This window comes from Manis javanica, chromosome 4 (genome assembly GCF_040802235.1).
Source record: "Manis javanica isolate MJ-LG chromosome 4, MJ_LKY, whole genome shotgun sequence".
NCBI lineage: Eukaryota > Metazoa > Chordata > Mammalia > Pholidota > Manidae > Manis > Manis javanica.
The window spans coordinates 17,284,392-17,311,919 of NC_133159.1; the positions used below are offsets into that span (position 1 = coordinate 17,284,392).

The following is a 27,528-nucleotide window of genomic DNA, read 5'->3' on the forward strand; positions in this document are numbered from 1 at the left end:
CATTATTAGATGTGGGGTTTGGGACAGTATTTTATGTTCCCTTTTAATTTTAGGGGTCCTGAAGGTACAGCCGTAGACAACAGGTCCAACTACTGTATTCTGACACAACATTGTATGATGTTTTAAAGAGTGTTTAATAGCCTTGTAATTTAGGGAAATACTACCAAGGAATTGAAAGGCCAGATTACTAGTATGAATCTAAGAGAATTAATGTTTAAAAATTCATCATGACCAAAAATTATCCTTGGATCTAATTGAAAGTTACTGTTTTTATCAAGAATGAAAGTGTTTGCTAAATACGGGTGTTCCTCTAATCTTAGCCCTCATTTTTCCATATAAGGATATCTGTAGGTATTAGCAGCTAGTCTGTACTTTTAAATACTATCTATCCCTTAAGAATGCATAGATTTTATTTCCTACCCAGACTTAGGAAGATATTTCAAATTTAACATGTCCAAAACTGTAACCACCACTCCCCAAATCTGTCTTCTCTAGACTTCCCTATCTAATAAACAGTGTCATCTCACCAGTTCTCAAGTCAGAAATTGAGGACTCGTTTTCTGCCATTACTTCAACTCCCCTATCCAATTCCAAACCACCTACTTCCTTCCATGTTCACTATTACCCTAGGTTCAGTCTTCTATCTGAACTACTATGACAGCCTCAATTAATGTATTAGCATCCTCTCCTCATCCTAAGCCATCATCCATACAACAGTAGAAATTAATATTCTATAAACATGAAACATGTTATTTCTGCTTAAGACCTTCAAGTACCTTTTCATTATACATAAATAAAAACCAAACTTCTTGTATGATCTAAAAGCCTGCCTGCTAGTTCTACTCCTTTCTACCTTTTAACACTGGCCTTCTCTCAGTTTCTTTAATACACCAAATTCTTTCCTGCCTTGGACCCTTGGCGTGTGTTGCTCTCTTGGAATGCACATCCCTTTACTCTCTGCATGCTATATCCTCATTCTTCAGGTCTTGGCTGAAATGTCCCCTTATCAGAAAAGCCTTCAATAACCTAGGAAAAGGCATAGTAGCTATTCTCTAGCTGAATATCTTTCACTTCCCTCTTCACAGTGCTTACCAGAATGTGTAAGTATTTCTTGAATTTTTTGTCTTATTTCCTTTTCCAGAATGTAAGCTCTACAAGAGCACAGAACATATCTTATTCACCACATCCCAGCACACAGCACAAATCCAGCCCTTAACAGGCACTGGATAAACCCTTGCTAAAGGAATGAATAAATGGAAATAAAGCCAGAAAGGAGCTGATAAACTGTTAATAATATAATAAAAAACTGATGAGGTCAGAGAATTGCATCATTATGGGTATTTGAACAACACAATTATGACAGATTGTTGCAGTAGTTACAAAATAGGACAACTTGAAGTCAAGATTTTGGAGTTGGTAGATTTTCTGCTGGAAAGATTCAGAATGTGATCTGGATGTGAGGCGGCTGACGTAAGGGACTGGAGATGAGGTGGTCCATAAACTAGGAGGCTAGGATACTGAATTGTGTTCATCCACATCGATGTTAAAGATACTAAGAGTAAGTCAATTTAGGGCAGAAGAGGAAGACTGTGAGGCAGAGCAATCTTTAATTAATAAAAGACTAAAACCAGAAGAGCAAGCGATGACAGATTCAAGATGAAAGGACTGTATGTATGGACAAAAATGTAAAGGAACAGTGGTTTTTATAAGGGAAAGTAATGGTCTAACTGTTTTTTTAAATTGCAGTTAGCATTAGTGGATCTCCATCAGCATTTTAAAAAATGAAATGGGATGGGAAATATCAGACTAAATCATGTGTAGTTAAGTTACAGTATGGTCTCATCAAATTTTTTCTTTTAGTTACATAAAAATGTATATAGACCTGTGATATAAAACATACTTCTCAATCAATTCCATGGATTTAGAACTAGTAATTTTAAAAAGTCTCATTTAGACAAGGCAACAGGAAGGAGGAGGTAAGAATTCTCATCCCCTAGGTCCTACAGCACACTGAGTGTCAGCGGGGGAAAGCCTACACTTGACGGCTACAGGGCAAAGGCTCTGGCAAAAGCCAAAGTTTAATTAAGGCAAAGAAGTCAAAGGGATATTCACTGAGAAAAGAAACTGAGGGTATGAGGGAACCTGCCTAGTCCAAACCATTATAAAGCAAAAAGGAGGCAATTTAGACACTGGTGACTGAATTCTCAGATTAATACACACATTTCCGTTTTTTGCAATTATAAATAGTACCAGATTTCCCAAAACTAACTTCTAAATACATTTTCGTTTTACCTGTGACTTTACTGAATTCTTCCAGAATGTTTTCTTTAGTCTTATTCTTCGGAATTGATCCAACAAAAAGCCTGTTGTTTGCCACAGAAATGCACACTCCAAGGTGTTTACCAGGGCGAATTTCATAGCTGTCACACTGCAAAGGAGAAAAGATCCAGACAACCCACAACCACCCCAAACTCAGAACAGATCGCAATCTAAAAAAATTCAACAATTTAAGGTCAAACACTCCCTGCTTCATGAACTCACCAAGTTCTCTCATGCTTGCCACTATATAAATGTGTATTTTTAAACTTGTTACAGTCTCTCATTTAACCTTCACTGCTCCTCCATATTTAATGACTCAGCCATTCACTTTATTTTTTAAATATATTATTTCATATTTCAATTTTATCTATCTGAAAATATTTTTTCTAGAGAATTTCAGAAAAAGTACCTAAGACTGATCTTGCAGGGTCCTTGGAGATAAATTAGGTATAAACAAGCCAAAAGTAAAATAACAATAAAGACTAACAACTATCAGTGCAAAAGAAATTTGTAAGAATTTCACAGTATACACAGAACAGAATTCCACATACATGCAAGAAAAATTTTATACTACCTATCCAACACAGTAATTTCAAAATTACATGAAATGATAGAAATAAAAAATGTTTTATTTAAATCATTATGGTATGGGTCTTTTTGATAAACTTTAGCACCTTATGCCTTAACATTACTTACCTATTAGCTTACAAAAAGATACAAAACTATAAAATAAAATAACCTATACTTTGCCAAAAATGAGGAAACAAAGCTTTGAAAACTTCTCAATATTACATAAACAAGTTGGAAGGAAAAGTCCATAATGAAAACTAAATCTGGGTCAAACTAGAAGTGGAATACTTCAGAGGTTAGTATTGAAACCAAAAGGCTTGGTGAAAGAGGTACTCTTTCTAAAAGAGCTAGACCTAGACTCAGTGGGGCCTTTAGATACCTGGCAAAAAGAGATTGCCAAAAAGCAACATTGTTATTTTAAGTTACCAAGATGGTTGTATCTTAATACAGCAGGACAGGAGATATACTTAATTCACACAACTTGTTACTACTACTACTACTCTGAAATAAAAACAAAAAATAAAAAGGTCTTACAGAAAGGAAATTACTACATTACAGAAGACTGGTAATAAAATAGAAAAAGAGAAAAAGATTAAAGACAGAGGACTGAAGGGCCTGGAAACAAAAAGAACACCTACAAAATAAATTGTACGATTAGGCTGTGACAAAAATAAAACTGAACTACAATCATTTCCTAAATTGTGTCCTAAAAAATCACTGTTACCCATTCTTCTGTCCCCAAGAACTCATCCCAGCCTTCATTACTCTTTCAGAATCCTGTCCTAACATTTGACAGCAGGAATTGGCATCTTTTTTGTCTAAAATCAAGAGAGAACTGCAGAAGCTAAATATTCAAATGAAACTTTAAGATACTAATCAATCTAATGAAAGCTTTCCCAGAATTATGGCAGCTTTAACACTTTTCTTGGGTGTTTTCATTCCTTTTTACTTTTACAGTCAGAAAAAAAGAGCAAAGGTCACATACCAACTCAGTCAATATAAAAACATTCAAAGCAAAAACTAAGGAAAATGAAACGTTAATTGCAAACATTTTTAACTGAGGTAATTCTTTCAAATAATGACCTGCCAGAGGAGAGGTATTCGCTTATTACATACCAGTTTAACAGCTTCCTGTGCAGCTTCCTTTCCACAGAAGGTGATAAATGCATACCCTCGGTTCTGACCAGACAGTGGATCCATCATAAGACGTAGATCCCAAATGGGACCTGCCTTTTCAAAAAGGGGCACCAACTCATCCTCATATAAATCTCTTGGAATTTTACCTACAAAGACCTAAAATAAAACCTGTATATTAGAACCCCAAAATAAACATTTCATTTCAAAGTCATGAAGCCTAACTGCCTTTTAAGGGGTGGAAGCACAAATATGGTTAAGAAGGAATACGGACAATTTGAATCTTATGGAGCTAACTCTAATTTTTATTATGATGGCCTTAGAGTCATCAATATAAAACAACTGAAAAATGTAAACCGAAGTGTGCAAAATTTGTTAACTAATAACTCAAAATCTTTCATTTTTATAATTTGTCTTTTTCTCACAAAGCAGAATAAAGGACATGTATCTTCAGGAAATACATTTCTGCATTTGTATAAAAACAATAATTGAATGAAAGACCAAAGAGCTCTGCAAGTTTTCTCAACTCTAAAATCCTTACTATTTTAGTTTTTTATTCTTACTAAGTTATACTTAACTAAATAAAACTATTTAGTTTTATTACTCCAATGCTTTAATCTATCCCATTCTCTTATTAGAATACTATACTTTAAGGTATGAAAAAAGCTTCACCATTTGAAAATCTGGTGCTCTATCTTAATTAAAATTATATAAGCAGGGTTACATTTAGAAACTTTTTCAGTATTTAATCAGACCTTAACTTTCTTCAAGATTCCATGTCAGCAATACTAAAAACAATGTGTTAAAATAATCTGCAATTCACTAAAGAGTAAATTAATGTTTGCATGACATGAATTTTCTAGTAAAACTCATCTACATCAACATTTCATATTCTGAAAAATAACCTGATTAATGAAGTAATAACAGCAATCCAAAAGATGACAAAATCATTGGGTATTAAGCTTCTGATATTAAATTCTACAACTGTTGTGCTATCTTAGGTCAATGCTTTTCAAAATAATCAGTTTTACCTTCACTGCTGTCTGATAAAACTTGCTGTCTTTTTTTGAAGCCATAGCATAATTCTCGCACAACAGCTATTCTAATTCTTTTACCTCAAGGTCTCCAATCCTCATTTACTAACAAGACTCATTCCAAGGAGGTCACCTGGGAAAAGCATTGGTTTCCTCATATTCTTCCCTTTCAGCCTTAAAAACATTTCTCAATACCTATTTTTATATCTTACCTTTATACATCAAAGAAAGAGATTTACTTCCTTTCCAAGGTTTACTCCTTAACCCGAATAAACAAGCCTATTTCTTTTCACCCCTTTCTCCTGGAAATAACTGCACACCTTTGTTTCTTCAACTCTATTTTGCTCAGTACATCCTTTCTTCCCACTGGTTCCTTCCTGTCTTCAAACATGCCAAATCTCCCGTAACAAAACAAAACAAAACACAAAAACCCCTTACTTTATTTTAGCCTATATTACATATTCCTTTCACTTTTAAATGTTTTGAACATATGGCCCATTTGTTTTATTCTACTCACACAGTTATTCTTTTCAACACATATACAATCTGCTTGGTACTGTGCAGCTACAGAGAAGTCTAAATGAACATCTAAGGTGTCATCTGAGTGATATCCCTACAAAACCATCAGGTGAGTGCTCACTCTGAAAAACACTTGGCATCTATACTCTCTAAAATTGGCGTCTTCCTCTAACTCTAAACTGTATACCCAAATGTTGCTAATGGACTTCTAACGATCAAATTTAAAAATCTTTTTTTCCCCCTCAGTTTCATCATCCTTGCCTTCTCAACAAATGTTAACTCTAGTGATGCTACCTCCTAAAAATTCTCTTCCCTTAAGTTTCAGAATCCTCTTCTAACTGCTCTTCTTACCTTTAATTACTTTTCTATCCTTTCCTTGGTGATTCAACTATCACATGATATCTGTGTTTCCCAAGTTATATTGTCTCCTAATCTCTGTATTTTCTTAACTTTTAAAGATCATACCTATCCCCAAAGCCCACAACTATACAGTCAGTCATCTTCCAGATCTACATCTCACACCCTCACTCTGTTATCTCCGACTGCTTACTAATATACATTTTCCTTTGGTTGTCCTGATTTTACCTTAAATCATCAGTAAGTCTAACAATATCAGTCCTGTTTTTTGAATACAGATGTATAAATATGGATGACCAAACACTAACAGTGGTTTATCAATGCATGAAAAAATGGTTCTAATTTTATTCTCTTTCTTATATTTCCTAATTATTCTAAGACATCATATATTTCTAATAAGCGTGTCCTTCTTCCAAAAGTCAAAATGACTAAAACATACCCTGTCAACCAGCTCCTCTGATTTCCCCCATTTCTCTTGGGAGAATAATATCTACTGCATCCCCCCCCACAAGGTGACTGAGGAAATAATGGTCCCATAAACAAAAATCTCAAATATTTTAAATCCCTCCTATTCCCATCCATCTCTAATTAATCCTTTAAGAATGGGCTTGAAGTTGTTCCAATGCATAATACCTAGACTATACAATTTGCTCCCTCCCTATTCACAGAAGTCATCCAAACATGGGACATGGAATCACATACACCTTGAACTCATGTGTATTTTTCTTAAGTTCTAGAGTTACAGTGAACACCACAGACATGGTCCAGGCATTCATAAAGCGGCTCATATTCTACAGGTAGAGATAAACAGAAACAACAACAATGATTTCAGGAGGTGTTATAAGACCAAGAAAAATAAAAGGAAAGGAGATAAATGATGAAGAGGTTGGATTTTCATTCAGAGGGCCTCTCTGAGGTGAATTACAAGTAAGACCTAAGGGGGAAAAAAATCGACTAAAAATCTGAGGGAAGGGCATTCCAAGGTAAGGGAACAAATACAAAAAGATCTAAGTACACTTGACATATCTGAAGAACAGCAAATAGGCTACTGACAGGAAAAGAAGGTCCCCACCAGAGACAGTGTTGGAAAAGAGCGCCTAAGGGGCCAGATCAAGTTAAACCATGGTTGGGAGTTTATTTCAAATGTGTTGGGTAGACTTCGGAGAATTCTGAGTAGACAAGTGAGTGGCCGGGTATAACTTATGTTATAAAAGGCTGGCAGCTGCAACAATGTTGACTGCGTCACCTTGGGCGGGCCTCCGTTTTCAAGTTACTTCCAGACGTTGCCGCCGGAACCGCAGTCGTCTCAGCCCCGGTGGGTGGCTGCAGTGCACACGCGCCATCCCGCTGCGCCCTGGATCAGCGGAGGCGCTCAAGGTCGGCAGAGCCCACCAGCACCAACCAACTCAGCCTCTTCGCTTGCCTGGACCTTGCCTCCGGGCTAAGTTGGCACCATGAGTGGCAATAACTCGGAAGGAAACAACAAAACCCGGTTTGATGATCAGCTGTGAACTGTATGGAAACATGAAAAACAGCAATACCCAAAAAGATCCCAGCAGAGAAACTGTTTCTTTCGGGCAGCAGCCGACTGACACCCCCCTACAAGTGGGACCTAGACAAAAAGACTTGGTTCCCCAAGATCAATGAAGATTTCATTGCTACCTATCAGGCCAATTACAGCTTTTCTAGTGATGGTGCATCTAGCTCTACCACAAATATACAAGATGTCAGTGTTCTGACTGCAGAGAAACCTCTGCAAAGAAAAAACCCTGAACCCAGTGATCCCAAAAAAGAGGGGAGAAAAGAGAAAGGCCAAATCAGGATGGTTTCGTGTTGAAGACAGAAACGCAAGTGTTTATTTGTCTGGTTTGCCTCCAGACATTACAGTGGATGAATTTACATAGCTCATGTCCAAGTTTGACATTATTATGAGAGAGCCTCAAACAAAAGAATTTAAGGTCAAGCTTTACAAAGATAATCCAGGAAACCTTAAAGGAGATGGGCTTTGCTGTTATTTGAAGACGAAATCTTTGGACCTTGCATTAAAACTTTTGGATTAAGATGAAATTAGAGGCTACAAATTACATGTTGACGTGGCAAAGTTTCAATTGAAGGGGGAATATAATGCCTCAAAGAAGAAGTGCAAAGACTCTAAGAAAAAGCTGTCTCTGCAACAAAAGCAGTTGGATTGGAGACCTGAGAGAAGAGCTGGACCATCTCGAATGTGTCACAAGCAAGCTGTCATCATCAAAAGTATGTTTCATCCTATGGATTTTGAGGATGATCCATTGGTACTGAATGAGATCAGAGAAGACCTTCAAGAAGAGTGTTTAAAGTTTGGACAAATTAGGAAGCTCTTTCTCTTTGACAGACATCCAGGTGGTGTGGCCTCTGTGTCCTTCAGGGATCCAGACCAAGCTGACTATTGTATTCAAACCCTCAATGGAAGGTGGTTCAGTGGCCGTCAAATCACTGCCCAAGCAAGGGATGGGAGTACAGATTATCAGGTGGAGGAGACCACAAGAGAAAGGGAGGAAGGGCTGAGAGGATGGGAGGCTTTCCTCAATGCTCCTGAGGCCAACAGGGGCCTTTGGTGTTCAAATTCTGTCTGTGCTTCAGAAAGGGCAGGGCCTTCTAGAGTAAGGCATTTTTCAGAGCACCCTAGCACATCCAAAATGAATGTTCAAGAAGCTACAACGGAAATGGCATTTGATGAACATGTAGATGAAAAAAGAAGAAGTTTGAAAACACAGAAGATGGGGGAAAAGTTGAAGAAAATGCTTCTGAAAAGAATGATGAAGAAAGAGGGCCTGAAAAAGTGGCTGAAGAAGGCTGTCCCCAGAATGAAGCTAAAGAAGGCTGCCTGGAAAGAAAGTCTAAGGAAGGCTGCCCTAAAAGAGTGCATGAAGATGACTACCCTGAAAGAGGGTCTGGTGAAGACAGTTCCAAAAATGAGTTAGAAGAGGGCAGTCTTAAAGAGAATGACCCTGAAAGAGATTACAAAAAGAAGAAACTCAGAAATGATTAGGAAGAGAATGGCCTTGCAAAGGAGTCTGAAGGTGGCCCTGACAAGGAGTCCAAAGAGGACAGCTCCCAAAAGGAGTCTAAAGATGACTCAGAAAGAGAATCTGAAGACTTCTGAAAAGCAGTTTCAAGATGGCTCTGAAAAAACCCTGAGGGCAATAGCCTTGAAAAAGATTTTGATGAGGATGGCTCCAACAAAGAGTTTAATAAAAATGTTCTCAATGAAGACTCAGACACCTGAGAAATCAGAATACGAAGATGACAGCTCTTAGAGTATCTGATGAGGAAGTATCTGACAGAGAGTTTGAAATAGAATCAGATGGAAAGGTAGATGCTGTAAGAAAAAGTATTTGATGATGAGTCAGATGAAAACAAGGATAAAGATGATGCAGATGAAAAGGGGCTTGAAGATGATGAAAAAGATGTAGATGAAAAGATGTTTGAAGATTCAGATAAAAAGAAGTAGCAGCAATATAAAGGAAGATGTAGATGAAAATATGTTCAAAGATGACAACTCTAACAACAAACGGATGACGAGGATTCCAGTGAGTAGCTGTTTGATGACTCTAATGAGAGACTACAGGTGGTTTCAGGAATGTTAAGGAAGAAGGGCCCCTGTCCACAGGCAGCAGTCTGTCCTCAGTAGTGATGTCAACAATTACATTTAATCCCTAAACTTGCTTTTACGGTGATTCCTCCATCTGCATTTTGCCTATGCTCGAGGGTAATTACTATTAGTGTTACATAAACGTGTACATATGGTAGGATGTCTCAAATTAATGCACTGAAGTTTTCATTGTTACATGCACTTAGTAATTTTAAATGTTAATTGGCTGTTCAGTTAAAACTTCATAGTATAATGCAAGTAAACTGAATACTGTCCTTTGTCAGATTTGTTAAATGCATGCAGACTAATATTTAAGGTATTCTGATTGAAATTTGTGATATTCAAAAATAAAAATGAGTCGTTAATATGCAGAAACCAAAAAAAAAAAAAAAAAACAGGCTGGCAGCTAAGTAGAAAATTGAATGTATGCAGAAACAGGCTGACCAGTCAAGTTAACAGGGCAATCCAGGCAAGGGCTGATGGTGGTCTGGAATAGTAGAGTGATAGCTATGAAGGTAAAGAGAATGTGAGAAATAGTTTTAACTTACATTGGATTCAAATCTACATTTTAATTACCTTGAGCAAGTTTCCTAATCAGTGAGTCTCAATATCCTCATCTGGGAATAATACCAACAAGAGGGTTCAATTTCCATGTGAGCAGAGAGGCCGCATCTTATTCCTCCTTTTACTCCCAGTACTGTACACAATGCCTAGGATATAGTAGCTCCTCATCTTTGAATGAATGAACATCTACCTCAGATTGTTAACTTTTGCACAGATCCTATCCCTTCTCCCCTACTTAAGGACACCCAATCCAGCAATAATTTTACCATCAATTTCCTAATTTATAATGGATCATTCCTATCAGCACACAAGTATCTTAAAATTTCTCCCCTAAATTTAAATTAAAACAAAAACACATCCTGACGGCAACACCTTTCAGCTTTTGTTCCATTTCTTTGCTACCTTTTTTAGCAAAACTGCTCAAGAGAGCTGTCTCAAATTCCGTATCTTTCCATCTCGAATCTTCTCTAAATCTGGCTTTCACCACCATTCTTGTCCAAGTCACTAATGACATCCATTTTGCCACAAGCAAGTATCAATTCTCAGCCCTCATTTTATTTAGAAGTTTGATATAACTGACCTCCATTCCTTCTGTGAAAACTACTTCACTCCTGAGATACCACACCTCTGGTTTTCTCTTAACTCACTGGCTCTTGCTTCTCAGTCTCCTTTGCTAGTTTATCTCCCCAAATTCTAAATGTTGAGGGGCTGCAGGAATCAGATCTTAGACCTTTTCACTAGCTATATACACTTCCTTGGTGACCATATCCAAGCTCAAGGTTTTGTTTTTGTTTTTTTCCAAGCCCTATCTCTGTAGATTTGCCTACATACTTTGACACATCCTTTGCAATATACTTTCAAATAACCCCACATAAATATTGTACTGGCATACAGTCTCTGAAGCAGGATATGAAAATGTCTCATTGAATCATGTACTCACCAGCACCAAGTATTATCAATTAAAAACCTTTGCTAATTTGATGGGTTAAAAAATAGTCTCTCCATCTTCAATTTCCTCACCCTTTACCCCATGTAACTCACAGCCCCCAGAAGAAAGAGTTCTTCTTAGCCTCATTTCTTGGGTGAAGGAACTGGGGCTCAGAGGATGGGTGTAACCCTGACGAAGGAGTCAATTGGGGTGGAAATGGGTTGGGCCTCAGAGGAATGAGCCAGCCATGCTTTGAATCCCACCTCTGCCCTGTGTGGAAGCTTGCAGAGGAGACATGTGACTTGGGCTATAGGCTGGGTAGCTTGTGAACCAGCAGAGTAGATGGGGAGAGGGTGGATACAGGCAGGACAAGCTCAAGGTTTTCAAATAATATCTAGGTTCTTATGCCTCCCACATTTATAACCACCAGTCAGAACTTTCCCCCTTAACTCCAGGCTCATATAAGCAACTGCTCACTCAACAGATCCACAGATATAAGAGACATCTAACTCATAACATGTCCACAACTGAATTACTACCTTTCAATCTTGCAATTTGCTATTGCCTACAGCCTTCCTCATTTCAATAAATGGAAACTCCATCCTTGTAAGCTGTTCAGGTCATAAGCCCTGAAGTCATCTTTGGCTTTTTTCTCTCATATCCCCATATCCAACTCATCAATAAATTCTGTTTTATCTGCCTTCAAAACATCCAGTTTACAACACCAACTGGTGTTAGCGTTAGCTGTACTACCCGGTATCATCAGCCCTATAAATGAGCATTCATTAAAAGAGCATAGCACTAAAAAAAAAAAAAAATACCAACAAAAGGTACCCTGAGACAAGAAATACACAAGGATAATTGGTTTTCATTCTGAAATGTGTTCTTATATTGTGGTTAGGCTCTCTGGCCCCATCTGATTAGAGTATTATTGCATTTGAGGATATTTGTATTTGAATATTTAGAAACTGTTTTGGGAAGTAAATTCTGCTTCATAACAGAATGCAATAGGGCTTTATAGTTAACTGTCCGCTATCCATTATTTTATCTCTGCACGATACAAATACATGTATGTAAAGCAAAGCCAGAACACATACAGTGGCACTATGAAAATATATTTGACAGTTAACTGAGTATCAGATTAGTATACTACTTATATGACACTGTGCCTTTATTTTTAGAACCAAACAGGGTTTTCCCTATTAAGCAAACCTAAAATGAAAAACCTGTATTTTCAGGGAAAATAATTTAATGATTACTAATCACTTTACAAAAGGATTCATAAGGGCAAGGTCCTTATACTCTATAGTATCATTTGAATGTTAGAACCTACAGATAATCCGTAAGAATACTATTTTACTTTAGAAGAAAAATCAACAAAGTCCCTAGTATTACAATCACTGGGGTCCATGAAAAAACAGGCCAAAAATACTGACTCATCTGAGGAATGGGAGATGGCTTCATTTCAAGATCAGTTTATAACTCAGGACTTAGGAAATCCTCCCTCTTCCAGAACCAAGAGAATCTAGTGAATACTGAACACTCGTTCTTTCTTTACTACGTAGGCATCTATCTGGTAAGTGTTTTGACTGTCTACTATCTTTCGAGAGAATACTTCTAAAGTGATAGATAGAGGAAGCCCTCTGAGACCCAAAAAGTAACAAATAACAGGCAGCTCAACAGTCTTCCTACTGTTTACTAGGGTTTTTCCATTATCCAGCTCCTACTTGCTATTTTACAAACACAGAGGCTTTTTGTTATATATAATTTAATTAAGGAGCTACTAAGTCATATACTTTTAGGTCTTCTCTGTTAAATACACTGGTTCTGTAAACATTTCTCTGAGTTAATATTACAAAGAATGAGATTTCAATCTACCATTTCCTTTGAATTCCTCCACAGAACATCAGTGCCATGCTTTTTTTAAAGAGCCTATTATACAGCCATAATGTCCATGATCTCCATTTATGTCAACAAGAGTTAAAACAAAATTTGCTTTCCAAACAGTTTTACAATACCAGCTTAAGAATACAAAGACATTATAACCACACTAGGTTCAAGAGCCAAGACACATGAAAAAATACATTTCAAAATATCTACCAAGGGAAACAAAAGCAAAAATGAACACATGGGACTACATCAAACTAAAAAGTTTCTGTACAGCAAAGGACACCATCAACAGAACAAAAAGGCATCCTACAGTATGGGAGAATATATTTGTAAATGACATATCTAACAAGGGGTTAACATCCAAAATATATAAGAACTCACATGCCTCAACACCCAAAAAGCAAATAACCCAATTAAAAAATGGGCAGAGGATCTGAACAGACACTTCTCCAAAGAAGAAATTCAGATGGCCAATAGGCACATGAAAAGATGCTCCACATTACTAATCATCAGAGAAATGCAAATTAAAACCACAGTGAGATATCACCTCACATCAGTAAGGATGGCTAGCATCGAAAAGACTAAGAACAACAAATGCTGGTGAGGATGTGGAGAAAGGGGAACCCCCCTACACTGCTGGTGGGAATGTAACCTAGTTCAACCACTGTGGAAAGCAATATGGAGGTTCCTCAAAAAACTAAAAATAGAAATATCATTTGACCCAGGAATCCCAAATTTTACCCTAAGAATGCAGCAGCCCAGTTTGAAAAAGACATATGCACCCCTATGTTTATCACAGCACTATTTACAATAGCCAAGATATGGAAGCAACCTAAGTGTCCATTAGTAGATGAATGGATAAAGAAGATGTGGTACATATACACAATGGAATATTATTCAGCCATAAGAAACAAACAAATCCTACCATTTGCAACAACATGGATGGAGCTGGAAGATATTATGCTCAGTGAAATAAGCCAGACAAAAAAGACAAGTGCTGAATGATTTCCCTCATTTGTGGAGTGTAACAACGAAGCAAAACTGAAAGAACAAAACAGCAGCAGACTCACAGACTCTAAGGGACTAGCAGTTACCAAAAGGGAGGGCGGGTGGGGAGGGAGGGAGAATGGGATTGAGGGGTATTATGTTTAGTGCACATGGTGTGAGTGTAGCACAGAGAAGGCAAATAGTGAATCTGTGGCATCTTACTACAGTGACGGACAGTGGCTGCATTGGGGTATGGGTGGAGACTTGATAATAGGGGTAAATGTAGTAACCACATTGTTTTTTCATGTGAAACCTTCATAAGAGTGTACATCAATAATACCTGAATTAAAAAAAAAAATTAATACCTATCATTCTTGTATATGTCACATCTCAGGACAATGCTTAACAATGTCTTTTAATGGATGCTCATTTATAGGATTAATTTACACAGATTTAATCCAAAACTGAAACCTCAGAGTCTTCTCATCATTTTAACATTGTCAGTCTTAAGCACTGACACTAATTTCAACTTCCTGAATGAAGACCTAAAAACTTTTAATGACTGTAATGAAACCTAAAATAACAAAATCCAAAATCTCAAAGCATGAAAAATGACACCAATTACAACAAATTTGTTTATTCAATCAGCAGCCCAATATGTTAAAAACCTCATTTCTGTGATTTTTCAAAACTTTAACTTTCAATAAGTATAGGCTAAATCTCATGAAATCTAACTTTATGGGAGGAATTGAAAACTTTACACTGGGATTATGTTATAACAAACTGCTTAAGAGGAGTGGCTTAGGCTGGTTATTTCATACAAAAACTTTGCTTCAACAATACCTCTGTATATTACGATACCTAATATATGGGAAAATGCACCTTTCTTCTGAAGACAATGAATACAAAAGAATGTACACACATTTAATAATTAGATAAGCAATTATTTGTTTATAACTGGATACTCAAAATAGTTTATCCTATTAAATTGCTCAAGTGCTTACAGTGAAATATTAAAAAGAGTGCTAGCAAACTCGTTCCTTTCCTATATAAAGTAAAGATAAAATAAGTCTCCATTAATGAGCTCATTTATGAAACCAATCTAATGGGCTAAAAACATTTGCTTCTATAATTAGGAAATACAGCCAACTAATTTTATACCAGGTTGTACTGGGCAATGTAAAGAATGTAACAGTGTTTCATAGACTTAATTTTTACTCCTAAGGATTTTGTAACTGGTTGAAGAAACGAGACTAAGATAAATAAATAACTGGTAAATACTAACAAGGATACCACATCCTGAATGGTATAGATTTTTCAAACTGTATTCCCCTCTTGCAAGTATTAAAGCCTGCCTCAAGAGCAAGCAAAGTACAAAGGACAGAGTTATTCATTTTATATGAGGGTTTAAGGTAAAAAAAATTCCTGATTCTAAGAATTATTTCAAACCATTAGAAAAAATACATATGCCTTCAAAATCCAAGTAAAAGCTGAACTGTATTTCTATAATGTTTAAAAAGTAAATAAAATATAAATGCAGATTTGAAAGGGTTCACAACGTAAGTTGAACACTACAGATGAAGGATGGCAGAGGGTGACTAGTAAGAGGATAAAAATGGAAAAAAGGTCCAAGTATTATTCACTTCTATATAATGTTTTCATGACATTTACTCCTGTAAGGAACTTAGATGGTTCAGACTCCCAATTATAACTCTACCAATAATTATATAAAGTAATTTAGAGTAATTTAATGAACTCAAAACAATCACATGAAGTTGATTCAGGTATCATAAAATAAAAATGCCTAGAGCCCCTTTTAATGATGTTAAATATTAAGGAACAGAATATTAACTGTAATATTGTTTAAAAGAAGTTAGGAAATAACGACCAATGGACGTAAACTCCCTTCTATACACAAAGAAGACAACTAGAACTAGTTCTGATATACATCTAAAAAGTCATGCTAAATGGTGATACCTTTACTCACAAACTAAAAATAATCTTTCCTTTTGGTTATCTGTAAGGTAAGTTTTAGCTTTTAAGAGGGTGTCATTGGTAACAGTTGAATAAGGCATTCCTGTTTCCTTTAAAGTTACTCAAACAGGAATTAGAGTAAACTTTTAAGATTTCTTAGAATTCTAATATATAAATTGGAGATACATAATACTACTACTTAAATATTTAGCTGACATTATCACCTAAGGAAGTTACCCCTTATCACTGTTATAAAGAAAATCCTATAAAATTATCATTTAACCAAGTTTAAATTTTAAGTTACAAGGCCACGATTTCAGCATTCAAAGGAAAAAAACATAACCAGTTATTCATCAAACATTATGTGCCTACATTATGTTTCTGGCATTAAGCTAGACACTAAATATAGACAGTGGAGACACCAAATCAAAGAAAGTGTTATCTGTAACAGAGCTTACATTTTGGCATATACTTTTCTCCATTTAAATGACTAGAATAAGCTAACGTGAAGTCATATAAAGAAATCTTCATGAGAACACAGATGGAGGAGGAACTGCTTTGTTTAAGGACAGACCAATGTGCTCAACCTTTTACCTGATTCCACATCCTTCCCTTGTGCTACCCACTCTCACCAATAAGTCTCTGTAAATACTGAGTACCTTCCATTTGATGGGGGGAGAGAGGACAAGCATGTTCCAAAATACTTACATAAAAACAGAATAAAGCAATTGTTTCTCCTAATAAACTCAACCCAAGCCCCAAAAAATGATGTGCTGCTACTTGTATGGTTATATCAGCCAGTTCCAAGAATCTATATTCCTTTACAAAGTGTTTGGGTATCCACCAGTCACATCATTATCCTTGCTTATGTTGGCAGCAAAAACAGATGGATATCCAAAAAACTAATAATAGCTACACTTCACAAGAAAATCACGTATTTTCCCCCATCATACAGTCAATGGAATAATTCACAAACTGGAAAGATTTCAGCAAACGGCTCAAGAACACTTACTTCTGTTCCAATTCCAGGCTGCACACCAGAGTACACACTGTCTGGTGGAGGACCACCATACTTCCTCTGTCCTGTGGTTACATCCAGAGTATAACCAGTCCTCTCAAGCAAGGCCTAAAGATAATTATATATATATATATATGTTTATATTTGAGTATTAAATCTCTCTCACACACACAAATCAGTATATTAATCTTTTCCAAAAGGTAGCCCAACATCTTAGGCTTTGTATTTTAGTTTAGTTAAAAAAGTAAAAATTCACACTGGTACCACTCACACATGGTCTCCCACTTTATTTTAGTGCTCCTTTCCATGTATTTAATGGAAAGAGTTGTAGGCAATTAAGTCTGTGAGCACATACCACTTTTTAATCAATCAATGAGAACAGAAAAGAGGCAAGGATTATTAAAAGAAAGACATAAGTTGGCCCCAGGCTACCTATGCATGCTTACATACTACAGTAGTCCTAATTTTGTATCCCCCTCAACTTCAACTGGACCTCTTTCCTTACTTGTTCCTTTTACATATCATACGTACATCCAACAGTGATTCTTTTCAAATACTCTCTATCTATAAAAACCGCAAGTCCTACTTCCTTCATGCAGCTTCTCTCACTTACTATTTCTTACATCTTCTTACTCTTTCTATTGTACTCAAATAATTTAACCTTTGTTTGATCCTTTTGTTTTGTACTCCTGCTATACCATAAGCTCTCTAAGAACCAGACCGTTTTCCATACAACACAGACTCAAAATATTTGGCAACTACCCAATGAGTATACTCAGATTTCTAAAGACAAGTTTTCTCATTACCAACCTTCCTCATAATATTACATTAGGTATTAAGAATTATAGAAAAAGAAAGTAATGTTCCTTCCCTCAAGGATTTGTGTTTATATGAAAGGTCTAAAGAACAAAGCACATAATGGCAAAAAAAGAAATGCAATCTATCTTAGGAGGAGGAGAATTTTACACTTTGGGTTTTAAAAATTACAGATGATGGTTGGACTTACGATTTTTCAACTTCACAGTGGTGCAAAAGCAATAGGCATTCAGCAGAAACCGTACCTCGAACTTTGAATTTAGATCTTTTCCCAGGTTAGCAATATGCACTACAATATTCTCATGATGCTGGGCAGTGGCAAGGAGCCTCAGCTCCTAGGTCAGCCCTGTGACCCCAAGGGTGGTAACAACCCACACACTTGCAACCATTCTGTTTTTCACTTTCACTACAGTATTCAATAAATTCCATGAGATATTTAACACTTTGATATGAAATAGGCTTTGTGTCAGATGACTTTGCCCACCTGTAGGCTAATGTTAAGCACATTTAAGGGAAGCTAGGCTACAGTGTTCAGTAGGTTAGGTATATTAAATGCATTTTCAACTTGCCGTATTTTCAACTTATGATGGATTTATCAGGACATAACCCCATCACAAGTTGAGGAAGATCTGTATACAATGTGAAAGCAACAAAAAATTTTAGACATCAAGTTAAGTGGTTTTCAAAAATATGTGTGGAGGCACTCTGGAATTCCTGGGTTACCTTAAGCCCCACATTCTAACATGACTCAAACAGAGCTGCTCTACTTTTAAACACAGAAATACATGTAATATATAATAAATATATAATATATATGTATAGTACACATTCTAACATGACTCAGAGCTGCTCTACTTTTAAACACAGAAATACATGTAATATATAATAAATTACACATTTACACATTGTGTAATATGTAATATACACACATTAAATATGTAATATACATCTTACGAAGAACAAATGGCCAGCTTTAGGGAAATAACATAAGCCTATTCAATGAAAAGTAATTTTTTTAAAGCAACTATTATACCAAATGAATTTTCACATTTAATTATTTAAAAATATTAAGAATAAGATACTATTTTACAGATGAGGCAAAGAAGGTACAGAGAAGCACTACGTAAACTAGTTATGTGACAGAAATTACAAGTTATATTTCCTGTTTAAAACAGCTGTTCAAACAGCTTCAACATTACATAACTATTTCAAATTGGAAAGTCTATTACTGCAGCAAAACATCAATATCCATTTAATTAAGGAATTAGATTTACTGTCTTTCACTGAAAGACCTATATTCACCTTTCAGAGCAATTTATCTAAATACTACTAGTAGTAATAATGGTTAGCTATACAGTTTTTGCTACATGTCAGGCATTATTCTAAGTGCTTTATGTATCTTAATTGCTTTAATCCTCACAACTTATGAGGTGGGTACTATTACTCTTCCTAAGTTTACAAATAAATTGAGATAAATAAAAAAATTCAAAAGGACAGCAGTTATAAAACACCTCTTTACCAAAAAAGAAACCAAGTACTTGGAAAGAAACTGAACCAAGAGACATAACTGATCAATCCAAAAAACTATTATTGGAAGCACCAATGAATATATATCATTTGTAGTTAGAAGAACAAGAAATGAGGAGAGTCTAAATCAGGGTTTTTCACCAAACAATTCAGTGTTTGCCCCCAAATTCTTACATAACTTTCCCTGAATTATTTCATTTTTAAACACTAGGTTTTTTTTAGAGTACAACTATGAAAACCGTTTCTACGAAACATAAAAAGCAGCATTCCATCTCATCATTAAATTTAATTTCATTACAACTATCCAAGTCAAGTTTTACCTTGATCTTTGCTTCATCAGGTCCCTTTGTGGACTCTTGCACCTTGCTCCCCTGTTTCTCCCTTTGCCGGTAGGTCTTCATAACTCCACATAAAAATGCACTTTTGTTCTAAAACAGGCAAGTAATTCAATGAAAAAGAATCACCAAGAATTATTGAAAGGTCACACACATCATTATATTTCAGAAGACCACAATTTCAACAAAGTATTTACTCATTTATTCACTCAACAAATATTTGCTGAGTGGTTACTATGTGACAGAAACTGGAGCAACAGAGACAGCCAGGACCTCAGGGAGCTTACCTTCTGAACTTCCCATTTGTTGATACTTAAATGAAATGCTTGTGGACTATCTTTGCCAGACATTCTGAAACTATTTCTTCCACCTACATTATTTCATTCCAAGATAACATGACAGAATCAGATAATCCAAAAATGCTTAAAATCTGAGTAATTTAAATTTGTAATAACCTAGTAACAACCATTAGCAAGCTCTAACTCAGATTATAAATTTTTTAAATAATTTACAAAAAACAAAGGAGTAGGGGGAAATTTTTACTTTATATTCATGCTTCTGAAAACTCTCTCAAAAACATTTTTTTTTTCTTTAATTTTTTAAAGAAGCAGAGGTAGTCACAAACAAAAAAAATACCACTTCTCCTCAGGAAAAAAAAAGTAATGGTGAAATAACTTCAGATTATTAGTTGTTCAGACATTTTTGAGAAATGGCCTTACCTGAACATGTGACAAGTCACTTTCCTTGAACTGTTGTAGTACAGACAGAGCTCCTTCTTCATTAAATTCCCTGAGAGCATCAATTGCTCTTTCATCAAGATCGACATACGCTACCAATCCTAAAAATTAAATTGAAAAGGGGTAACATTATTTCAACAAAAGGGATAATCTAAACTGTGCTATCAAAGTTTAATCCAGAAATGTTATATTCAATACTATCAACTAACAAACTACATTTTCATTTAACTATATGCATAAAGGCAGCTACAGAAACACTACATAGAAAAGTCAAGAGTACAAATATGAAAAGAGATAAATGTCAACACCTATAAATATGAATTTCAATCCCCATATCCCACAAAAAACACAAAAATCCTAACCCCATTTCCCACTCCCCAAAAGGCTTAAGTCTTTGGAAGTTAAATCTGTGAACAATACTATACTACAGATTAAGCATTACCATAACTGATTTGTTAAAGTGGTAAGAATACACTTTATTTCCCAAAGATCAACCTTCAAATTATATGGACTGTTGTAATTGTTGCTAACCACACAAGAGGTGGGGAAAAAAATACGAAAGAACCACTTTTACTAAATAATTCTTTCCACTCCCCAAAGTGTCAAAGGGTTTCCCTTCTTAGCACCAAAGATAAAATGAAACTCATTTGTTTATCCTGAGCATCTATTTTGCTGCAGTCAGAATGTGGAAAGGCATAATTTTAAAATCTTCTACAAATGCAAATGCAGCTTGATTAATCAATTCTGAAAGTCATACTTTAAAGCGTTTTTTTTTTTGCTCTTCTAATGTGTCAAGCTGAGATTTAAAAGATGCTATGACATTCACAACACTACCTACAATGACATTTTTTTTCCAAATGGCATTAAGGACTTTACTATGGATTTACAAGTAAACTGTACAGAAAATATATGCACTGCATTCTATTTATGTAGGATATTTAACTGCACACAGAACTTTACTACATTTAAAATATAACTTCAGTCTGTTAAGTTTGTTATATTTCTCTCTCTCTACATACACATAAGGAATATGTTTCAGAATTGATCCAATGTAAAATGGAAATATTTGGCGGATTGAAACCCCCAAGTCCATATGAACTAACATCAAAAATGACTCCATTTCGGTAAAACAAAAAAGAACTTTATTTCATATGGTAAATATATTTTAAATAAATGTAATTGTCACTTGCAAAGTTGCTTTTAAAAAATGTTGCCATGATTTGCTTTAAAGGCTCAAAATGAGCATTCCTAAAAAATTGGCGTTTCCTTACTTGACTATTCCATACTACCACCCAAAGCCACAACTCAGGACACCCATCAATCCGGTCAATCCAACCCTACACCCCAAACCATCAGCCTCTTATCAATAACAAAACACTCTACTAGAGAGCATCTCTAAGCAGATGACTGCCATTTCTCTATGGCAGAATGTCACAGAAGTTCCTGAGGACTGATTTTCGAATGGGACCATCACCCAGGAGTCATTTTTAGAAGTCATTTTAATGTCTAAAATTATCCTGAACTTTTCAGATTTAATTTTTTTTTAGGACAAAAAAACATATTTGTTACTACAGTACTTAAGACACGTTTGTGAAACAATTCAATTCTCTCTCTCAGAATCTGGATAGGCACACAAAACACAGGAAGAAAGTTTCCATCTATGGCCCTAAAGGAGGAGGACACGTTATTTATGAACAACACTCCCTAAGGGTAAGTATTTCTCTCTCTTTAAAACTCAAACCACTTAACAACCAACCATATTAAGATGTTCAAATTTGCTTAAACACTTAACCATAGGACTTCTAAGATTAAAAAATAAAAAGCAGCTGTTACAAACCAAACACTTCCAAATTACTGAGAGATGTGGATTTCTGTCCATTAGAAACTAGAAAGGCCACAAACTCTCAAGGAGTCTCATATATTATCATTTCAGACACTACAGTCTAGCCCTCTTATTGTGCCACCTAATCAGACCTAAGCTGATTTAACAATCACGTTAAGAAGATAAAAGTAGAAAGTAAAAGCAAAATGATGACTGATTTAGATTAAGAAAAAAATGTAAAATTTGGAACGCTAAGACATATTTTAATTGGTGATAAATCTAAGACAAATTGATGTACTGTTCTGAAACAACTAAGACTGCATATTCAACACTAAGAAGGCTTCAAAATAATGAAATAAGAATATCAAAGTCAAACCCAATATGCCCTCAGTGAAGGGAAAGTAACAAACATTTAGCTCTACATAGATCAGAAACAGTATTATTTAACCTTAAAAAAAATCTATAAAATTCAAAGTGGTTTGCCCTCACTTTCATAACCAGTCAGAAACAAGAAATGCATATTATACCTGTCTGAAATATTTCATCAAGTCTTTCTGCCACCTTCTGTGGGAGGCCTGCCTCTATCAGTGTCTTGTAGTGTTCTGTGTGAGTTACACTGGAAGTATCCATTGGTTCTTCCTCTTCTTTTAACTGTACCGCATTACCATTCACCTGATTAGCCATTTTATTATGCTGCTGGAAAAAATTCAGGAGCTATATTACATTAAGCCAGAAATAACTAGTTTGTAGGACAATGCATGATTTATCTAAACTAATTTGTATACATGCTGCTAACGACCTCTATCAAAATATTATTTTATGCCTTTTGTGATGTATCTGACCTAAATTTGCAATAATCATCCTGTAAAAACCACAGAAAATGTACATGGAAGCATCAGATCTTTAAGGAACTTCATGTACACTAGGTTAAATAAAGGCTTGAATTTACTGAAGGTTAAATCGCTGATTAACAAAAGCAGCTGTTGTGTCCTTAAAGCATGTCAACAAATCACCATAAAATCCTAAAGAGCCCCTCAACTCTCAATTCTTACACAGTTTTTTAAAGTTTGGTTTAAAAACAGAATGAACACCCACAGACCACTTAATCAAGGTTTAAGAACTTTCAGATTTTCCTAGCTCTGCTTCAGATCTAAGATTGGTGTGAAATAAATGCCCTGTTCTGTAGTTCAACATACTAGTGGTTTGGGTTTTCTCCACCTCACTTAAACGAAACAAAACAAAACAAAAAAACTTGACATTAATTGTTGTTCTAAAATTAATTTGCTATTCCCATTCACAGATTTAAAAGAAAAAATGACCAACTTTAAAAGCTAAATAGTTGTTTTAAGTTCACATGAAAGAAAAAGCGGGCTATAGTTGAAGTTGCTTCTTCAAAAAAAAATCATGAGTACACACTGAATTTTTCTTATCAGTAATAAAGCTGCAAAAACATGTTGAAGAATGGACAACTAACTTCTTCCAAGTAATTTCAACAAACGTTACCTAATTAGGATAAGCTCAGGTCAGATGTCTCAGATTAACCTCCCCAAATCATTTTGTATGTTCAACCTCTATGTAATGCTGAAAAACTCCTTGAAGAGAGAGAATAATAAACCCACACAATGCCAGTCTCTATACTGCCTCAGAAGACAAGGAATTAAAGTGCATTTGTCTGTGGTGAAATTATAACGTGATGAAGATATTAAGCAGCAGAAAAAGACATTGCAACAAATACTGAAATAAAGGACATGAGGTGGATCTCAAGAAGAAGCCTGCTTTTCTTGATGAAACTCAAGATACCCAGTTAGCTATAAAGAAAATACAGGTTTCCTAAGAAGCACTAAAACCCGCTAAGATAACCACACTTTCAGATTGCCTATCAAACTCAGTGCAAATGCACCAGGTGCAGTTTTCTGACTTAAAACAACTTGTTTTCATTTCAAAGTCCACTGATACTTACTGAAGTTAAAGGAAAAGGAAAGAAGACCAAAGGGAAGGAGGTAACAGAAAGTAGGATGAGAGGAAAATGCAGAAAAGGTTATTACTCTGATAATGAGATAAACAATATCATGACCTACGATTACAAAACATTATTAAGACTTGATAGCTCACTAATGTCTATACAGACGCAGACTTTCTGGTTTAACTCTGGGTGACAAATGTTTCTCAAGGCAAGCCTCAAAATCTGGTGAACTGGCAAAAACGAAAACATTCAAAATGGGCACCCTTTTGATCAAGAAACTACTTATAGTGTAAGATGAGTAAGTTTACTGATTAATACAACCTATTTCTATAAAGATGCATCTTAAAGTCCAAAATCTCTTTATGAACATATAGTTCTGTTTTCCCACGCTCCTCCATCCCCAAATACAACCAGAAGATCATCAGAACTCAAAAGTTCTCAGTATCACAAGACCATTACAGTATGGCACCTGGGAATAATATTAATCACAGAAAGGAAGCAAATTTTTAACAGAAAAGTTCAATGAACATCTGTTAAGGTGGTATTTTTTTAAGTATGTGTAAAGCAAAAAGACAAGTTGTGTATTAAGCACAAGACAGAAATATTTATGACTACCATTTCATTTTAAAGGCTCTCTAGAAGTTGATTCTGAAATTGGTTGAAAATGTTTAAGCTTGTAAACTTTTAACAAAAAACGTAAAAGGGATTCCAGAAACCCTTGCAGATCAAGAAAAAAAATCTCTCTCTTCAAAACAAATACAATGTGGTTCATTTAAAAAAGACTGTTGTTATATGAGACCATTTAAAACTCGTCAATTCAACACAACGCCACACAGCCAAACCATATTTCTGGATGCAGCAAATATACTAATGTAACTGGAGTCATTTGAGCTAAACATTTTTGCAAAACGTAGAAATTTAAATAAGATTTAAGGGCTGCTGGGAAATTTAGTAAGTCAGCAGCAGCTTCTCCCCTTTTTCTGAACATCTCTGTGCAAATCTTAAGAGAAGGGCTTTAAAAGAACCGACGAAATGAAACTAACGGTTATCTCATGGCTCAGGACAGTCAAGCCCTTATCCTACGTCTGACTCACGAGACATAAATTCAGCTTCTTGGGGACAGCAAAAATCTCAAACAGGTTAGTGTTTAAGGACTGAACCTTTCAAGAACCCCTGGGCCTTAAGTTTTAAATTTGGCACTACGGTCACTACCGTGTAAGAAGAATCGCCTTTCCAATTTAGTGCGCCTGTGACTTTGAATTATTCACCTCAGGCGCGCTTGAAGCCTAAGTTTCGTGGCCTCTGGTAGTCATTTTTTCCTTCAAATCTCGGCTTTCAGCATGCAGAATGGGGGAGGGGAGGAGGCTTCCTACACAAATCGTCCTTGCGACTTCCGCTTACACAAAGTTTTCTCCGGGCTCAGGTAATCCTGGGGTTTGCATCCCTCCCTCGGCCCACCCACCCCCTCAGGCCCGTCGCCATCATCAACACATCCCATTCGTGGCTAGGCCGGCAGAGAAGAGAACGAAGCGGCTCCGGAGACTGAAGCAACGGGGCCCCGGGCGCCCCAGGCCGCCGACCGGACCCGGCCGCGTGGAGCGGCGGGCGGAGGCGGGAAAAACACGGCCGACCCTGGCAGGCCGCGCGGAGAGCGCCCGGCGGGCCGGGGCCTGGAGGGAGGGAAGGGATGACCGAGGGCGAGGGGACGCCTCGACAGAGTTAGGCCCTCGGCTACGAGGCCGGAGGAGGCCGAGGCCGCCCCCAGACCATCCCCACCCCCACCCCGGGACCTCGGAGGAAAACGAAACTGGGGACAAGGCGCCGAGCCCGGGCCGCGCCGAGTTGGTTCGATCGGGGCTCCCGGCCCCACCCCCCCACGGGCCGGCGCGAGACTCACCAGGGCAGAGCTGAGGCCGGCGGCCGGGCCCGTGAGAATCAGCGCGAGGCGCTTTGAAAACGACTAGAAATGGCGCGCGCGCCACCCCCTCCCCCCCCTCATGGACGGAGACGCGATCCCAGCAGCACGCGGGGTTTCCCGGAACTGCTTCCAGGGACTCCGAGCGTCCGGGCAATCACATCGCGCGGCGGTCTGAGCAGCAGCTCAGGCGACCAATAATTATGAGCAGAGTCGGACCACGCCGAGCGACTCGGGAGCCAATCGGTGAAGCCTTCTGCTGAGCCAATGAGGGAACTCAGCGCCGCCGGCTGTGGCGCCTCCGGGGCGGGGGCAGAAACACAAAGGGGTCTGTGGTGAATCCTCGGGTAGAGGCGAGGCTGCGGAACACAGCTCTGGAGTGGCTGAGGCTCCTCCCTCCTTATCTGCCGCTGGTGCCTGGGCCTCGCGCCGCGTGGCCGCCTCCAGAACACGCCCCCCACCGTCCGCGCCGGCCTCGCTCTGCCGCGGACCCCCGCCCAAGCCCCACGCCCAGCGCCTAATATCCCCTCGCGCCTCCGCCGGCGATCAGTCGACCCTCCCGACACGCCCACCTTAGCGCTGTTGGGCCGCCCTCTAAAGTCATCTCTTGGGCTCTAGTTAGAACGCGATTTGAACAATTATTTGGCTTGGCGTCTGGCTGCGGAATTTCTTGTAGAAAAATCTCTGGGAATGATCGGGAAATTGCCCCCCTGGCTTCCACACACAGTTTGGGGCCTCTCAATGTGAGGGAAATCGCTAAAGTGGGCATGACTCAAGAGCAACGTTAATCAAAAATGATAGAGCAGGGACATTTTCCCACAAGGTTTCGAGGTAAGTAATTTTCATAAAGTAGATGGGGCAGATATATGCATTTATGAAGCCAAAAGACACACAAGGAAAAGGGCTGAAGGAGACTGATTCCCGTTATTCCGAAACCTATTTCTCACTCTCTTCTAATGGTTTGTTCCTTGACCTCGCCTTAGTCCAAACCCTCCTTCATCCCAGTCTTCCAAGCTCACTTCCACGGAGCCAGCCTTCCTTCCTTCTCCAACATCCAACGCCCCCACCCTTCTAAGGGAGTGGGGAAAGTCAAGCCGTGGTCTGCAGGATTTCCAGATAGACTCGAGGATCACTTAAATTTCCCAGAACATATCAACCAAAAATTATTGAAAATCTACCGTGTGCCCAGTACCAAGCTAATGTGACCTTGAAGCTTAAACTTTATTAGCCTCTAGTTCAAGGGTTCTTAACCTATTCTGTACCATTTGATAGTCTGGTAAAAGCTACGGCTCTCTTCTTGGTTTTAAAATCCATAGCATTACAAAAGAAACTTTATATTGAAGTACAACTAGGAAATATGTTTCAAAAATTTGTGAAAAAGTAATGCTTTATGGAGTTCCCTATACAGAATTTTATTGTTGTAAACAACCATTTGATCAATAAATATGAGAGGTACCCTCTCAAAAATAAAAAAAATAAAAAAGTAAT

At 37.2% G+C, this 27,528-nt stretch overlaps 1 protein-coding gene and 1 pseudogene across 2 annotated transcripts in view; one reads left to right on the top strand and one right to left on the bottom strand.

Moving 5' to 3' along the window:
- HNRNPR (heterogeneous nuclear ribonucleoprotein R) overlaps positions 1–26,180 on the bottom strand; it is a 36,996-nt gene extending 10,816 nt beyond the window's left edge. Inside the window, exons 1-7 of one of the 2 annotated variants that reach the window (XM_017650506.3) lie at positions 26,023–26,161; positions 22,690–22,858; positions 20,323–20,441; positions 19,589–19,696; positions 16,920–17,033; positions 4,006–4,182; positions 2,293–2,428 (exon numbers count right to left, since the gene is read on the bottom strand). In XM_017650506.3, coding sequence (XP_017505995.1) covers positions 2,293–2,428; positions 4,006–4,182; positions 16,920–17,033; positions 19,589–19,696; positions 20,323–20,441; positions 22,690–22,846 — 811 coding nt within the window. In that variant the 5' untranslated portion in view covers positions 22,847–22,858; positions 26,023–26,161. Of the gene's footprint in view, positions 1–2,292; positions 2,429–4,005; positions 4,183–16,919; positions 17,034–19,588; positions 19,697–20,322; positions 20,442–22,689; positions 22,859–26,022 lie in introns of both variants that reach the window. The other variant, XM_017650508.3, reaches the window with a different exon arrangement.
- LOC108391100 (17S U2 SnRNP complex component HTATSF1 pseudogene) lies at positions 7,388–10,358 on the top strand (annotated as a pseudogene).
- Positions 26,181–27,528: the final 1,348 nt, after the last annotated feature.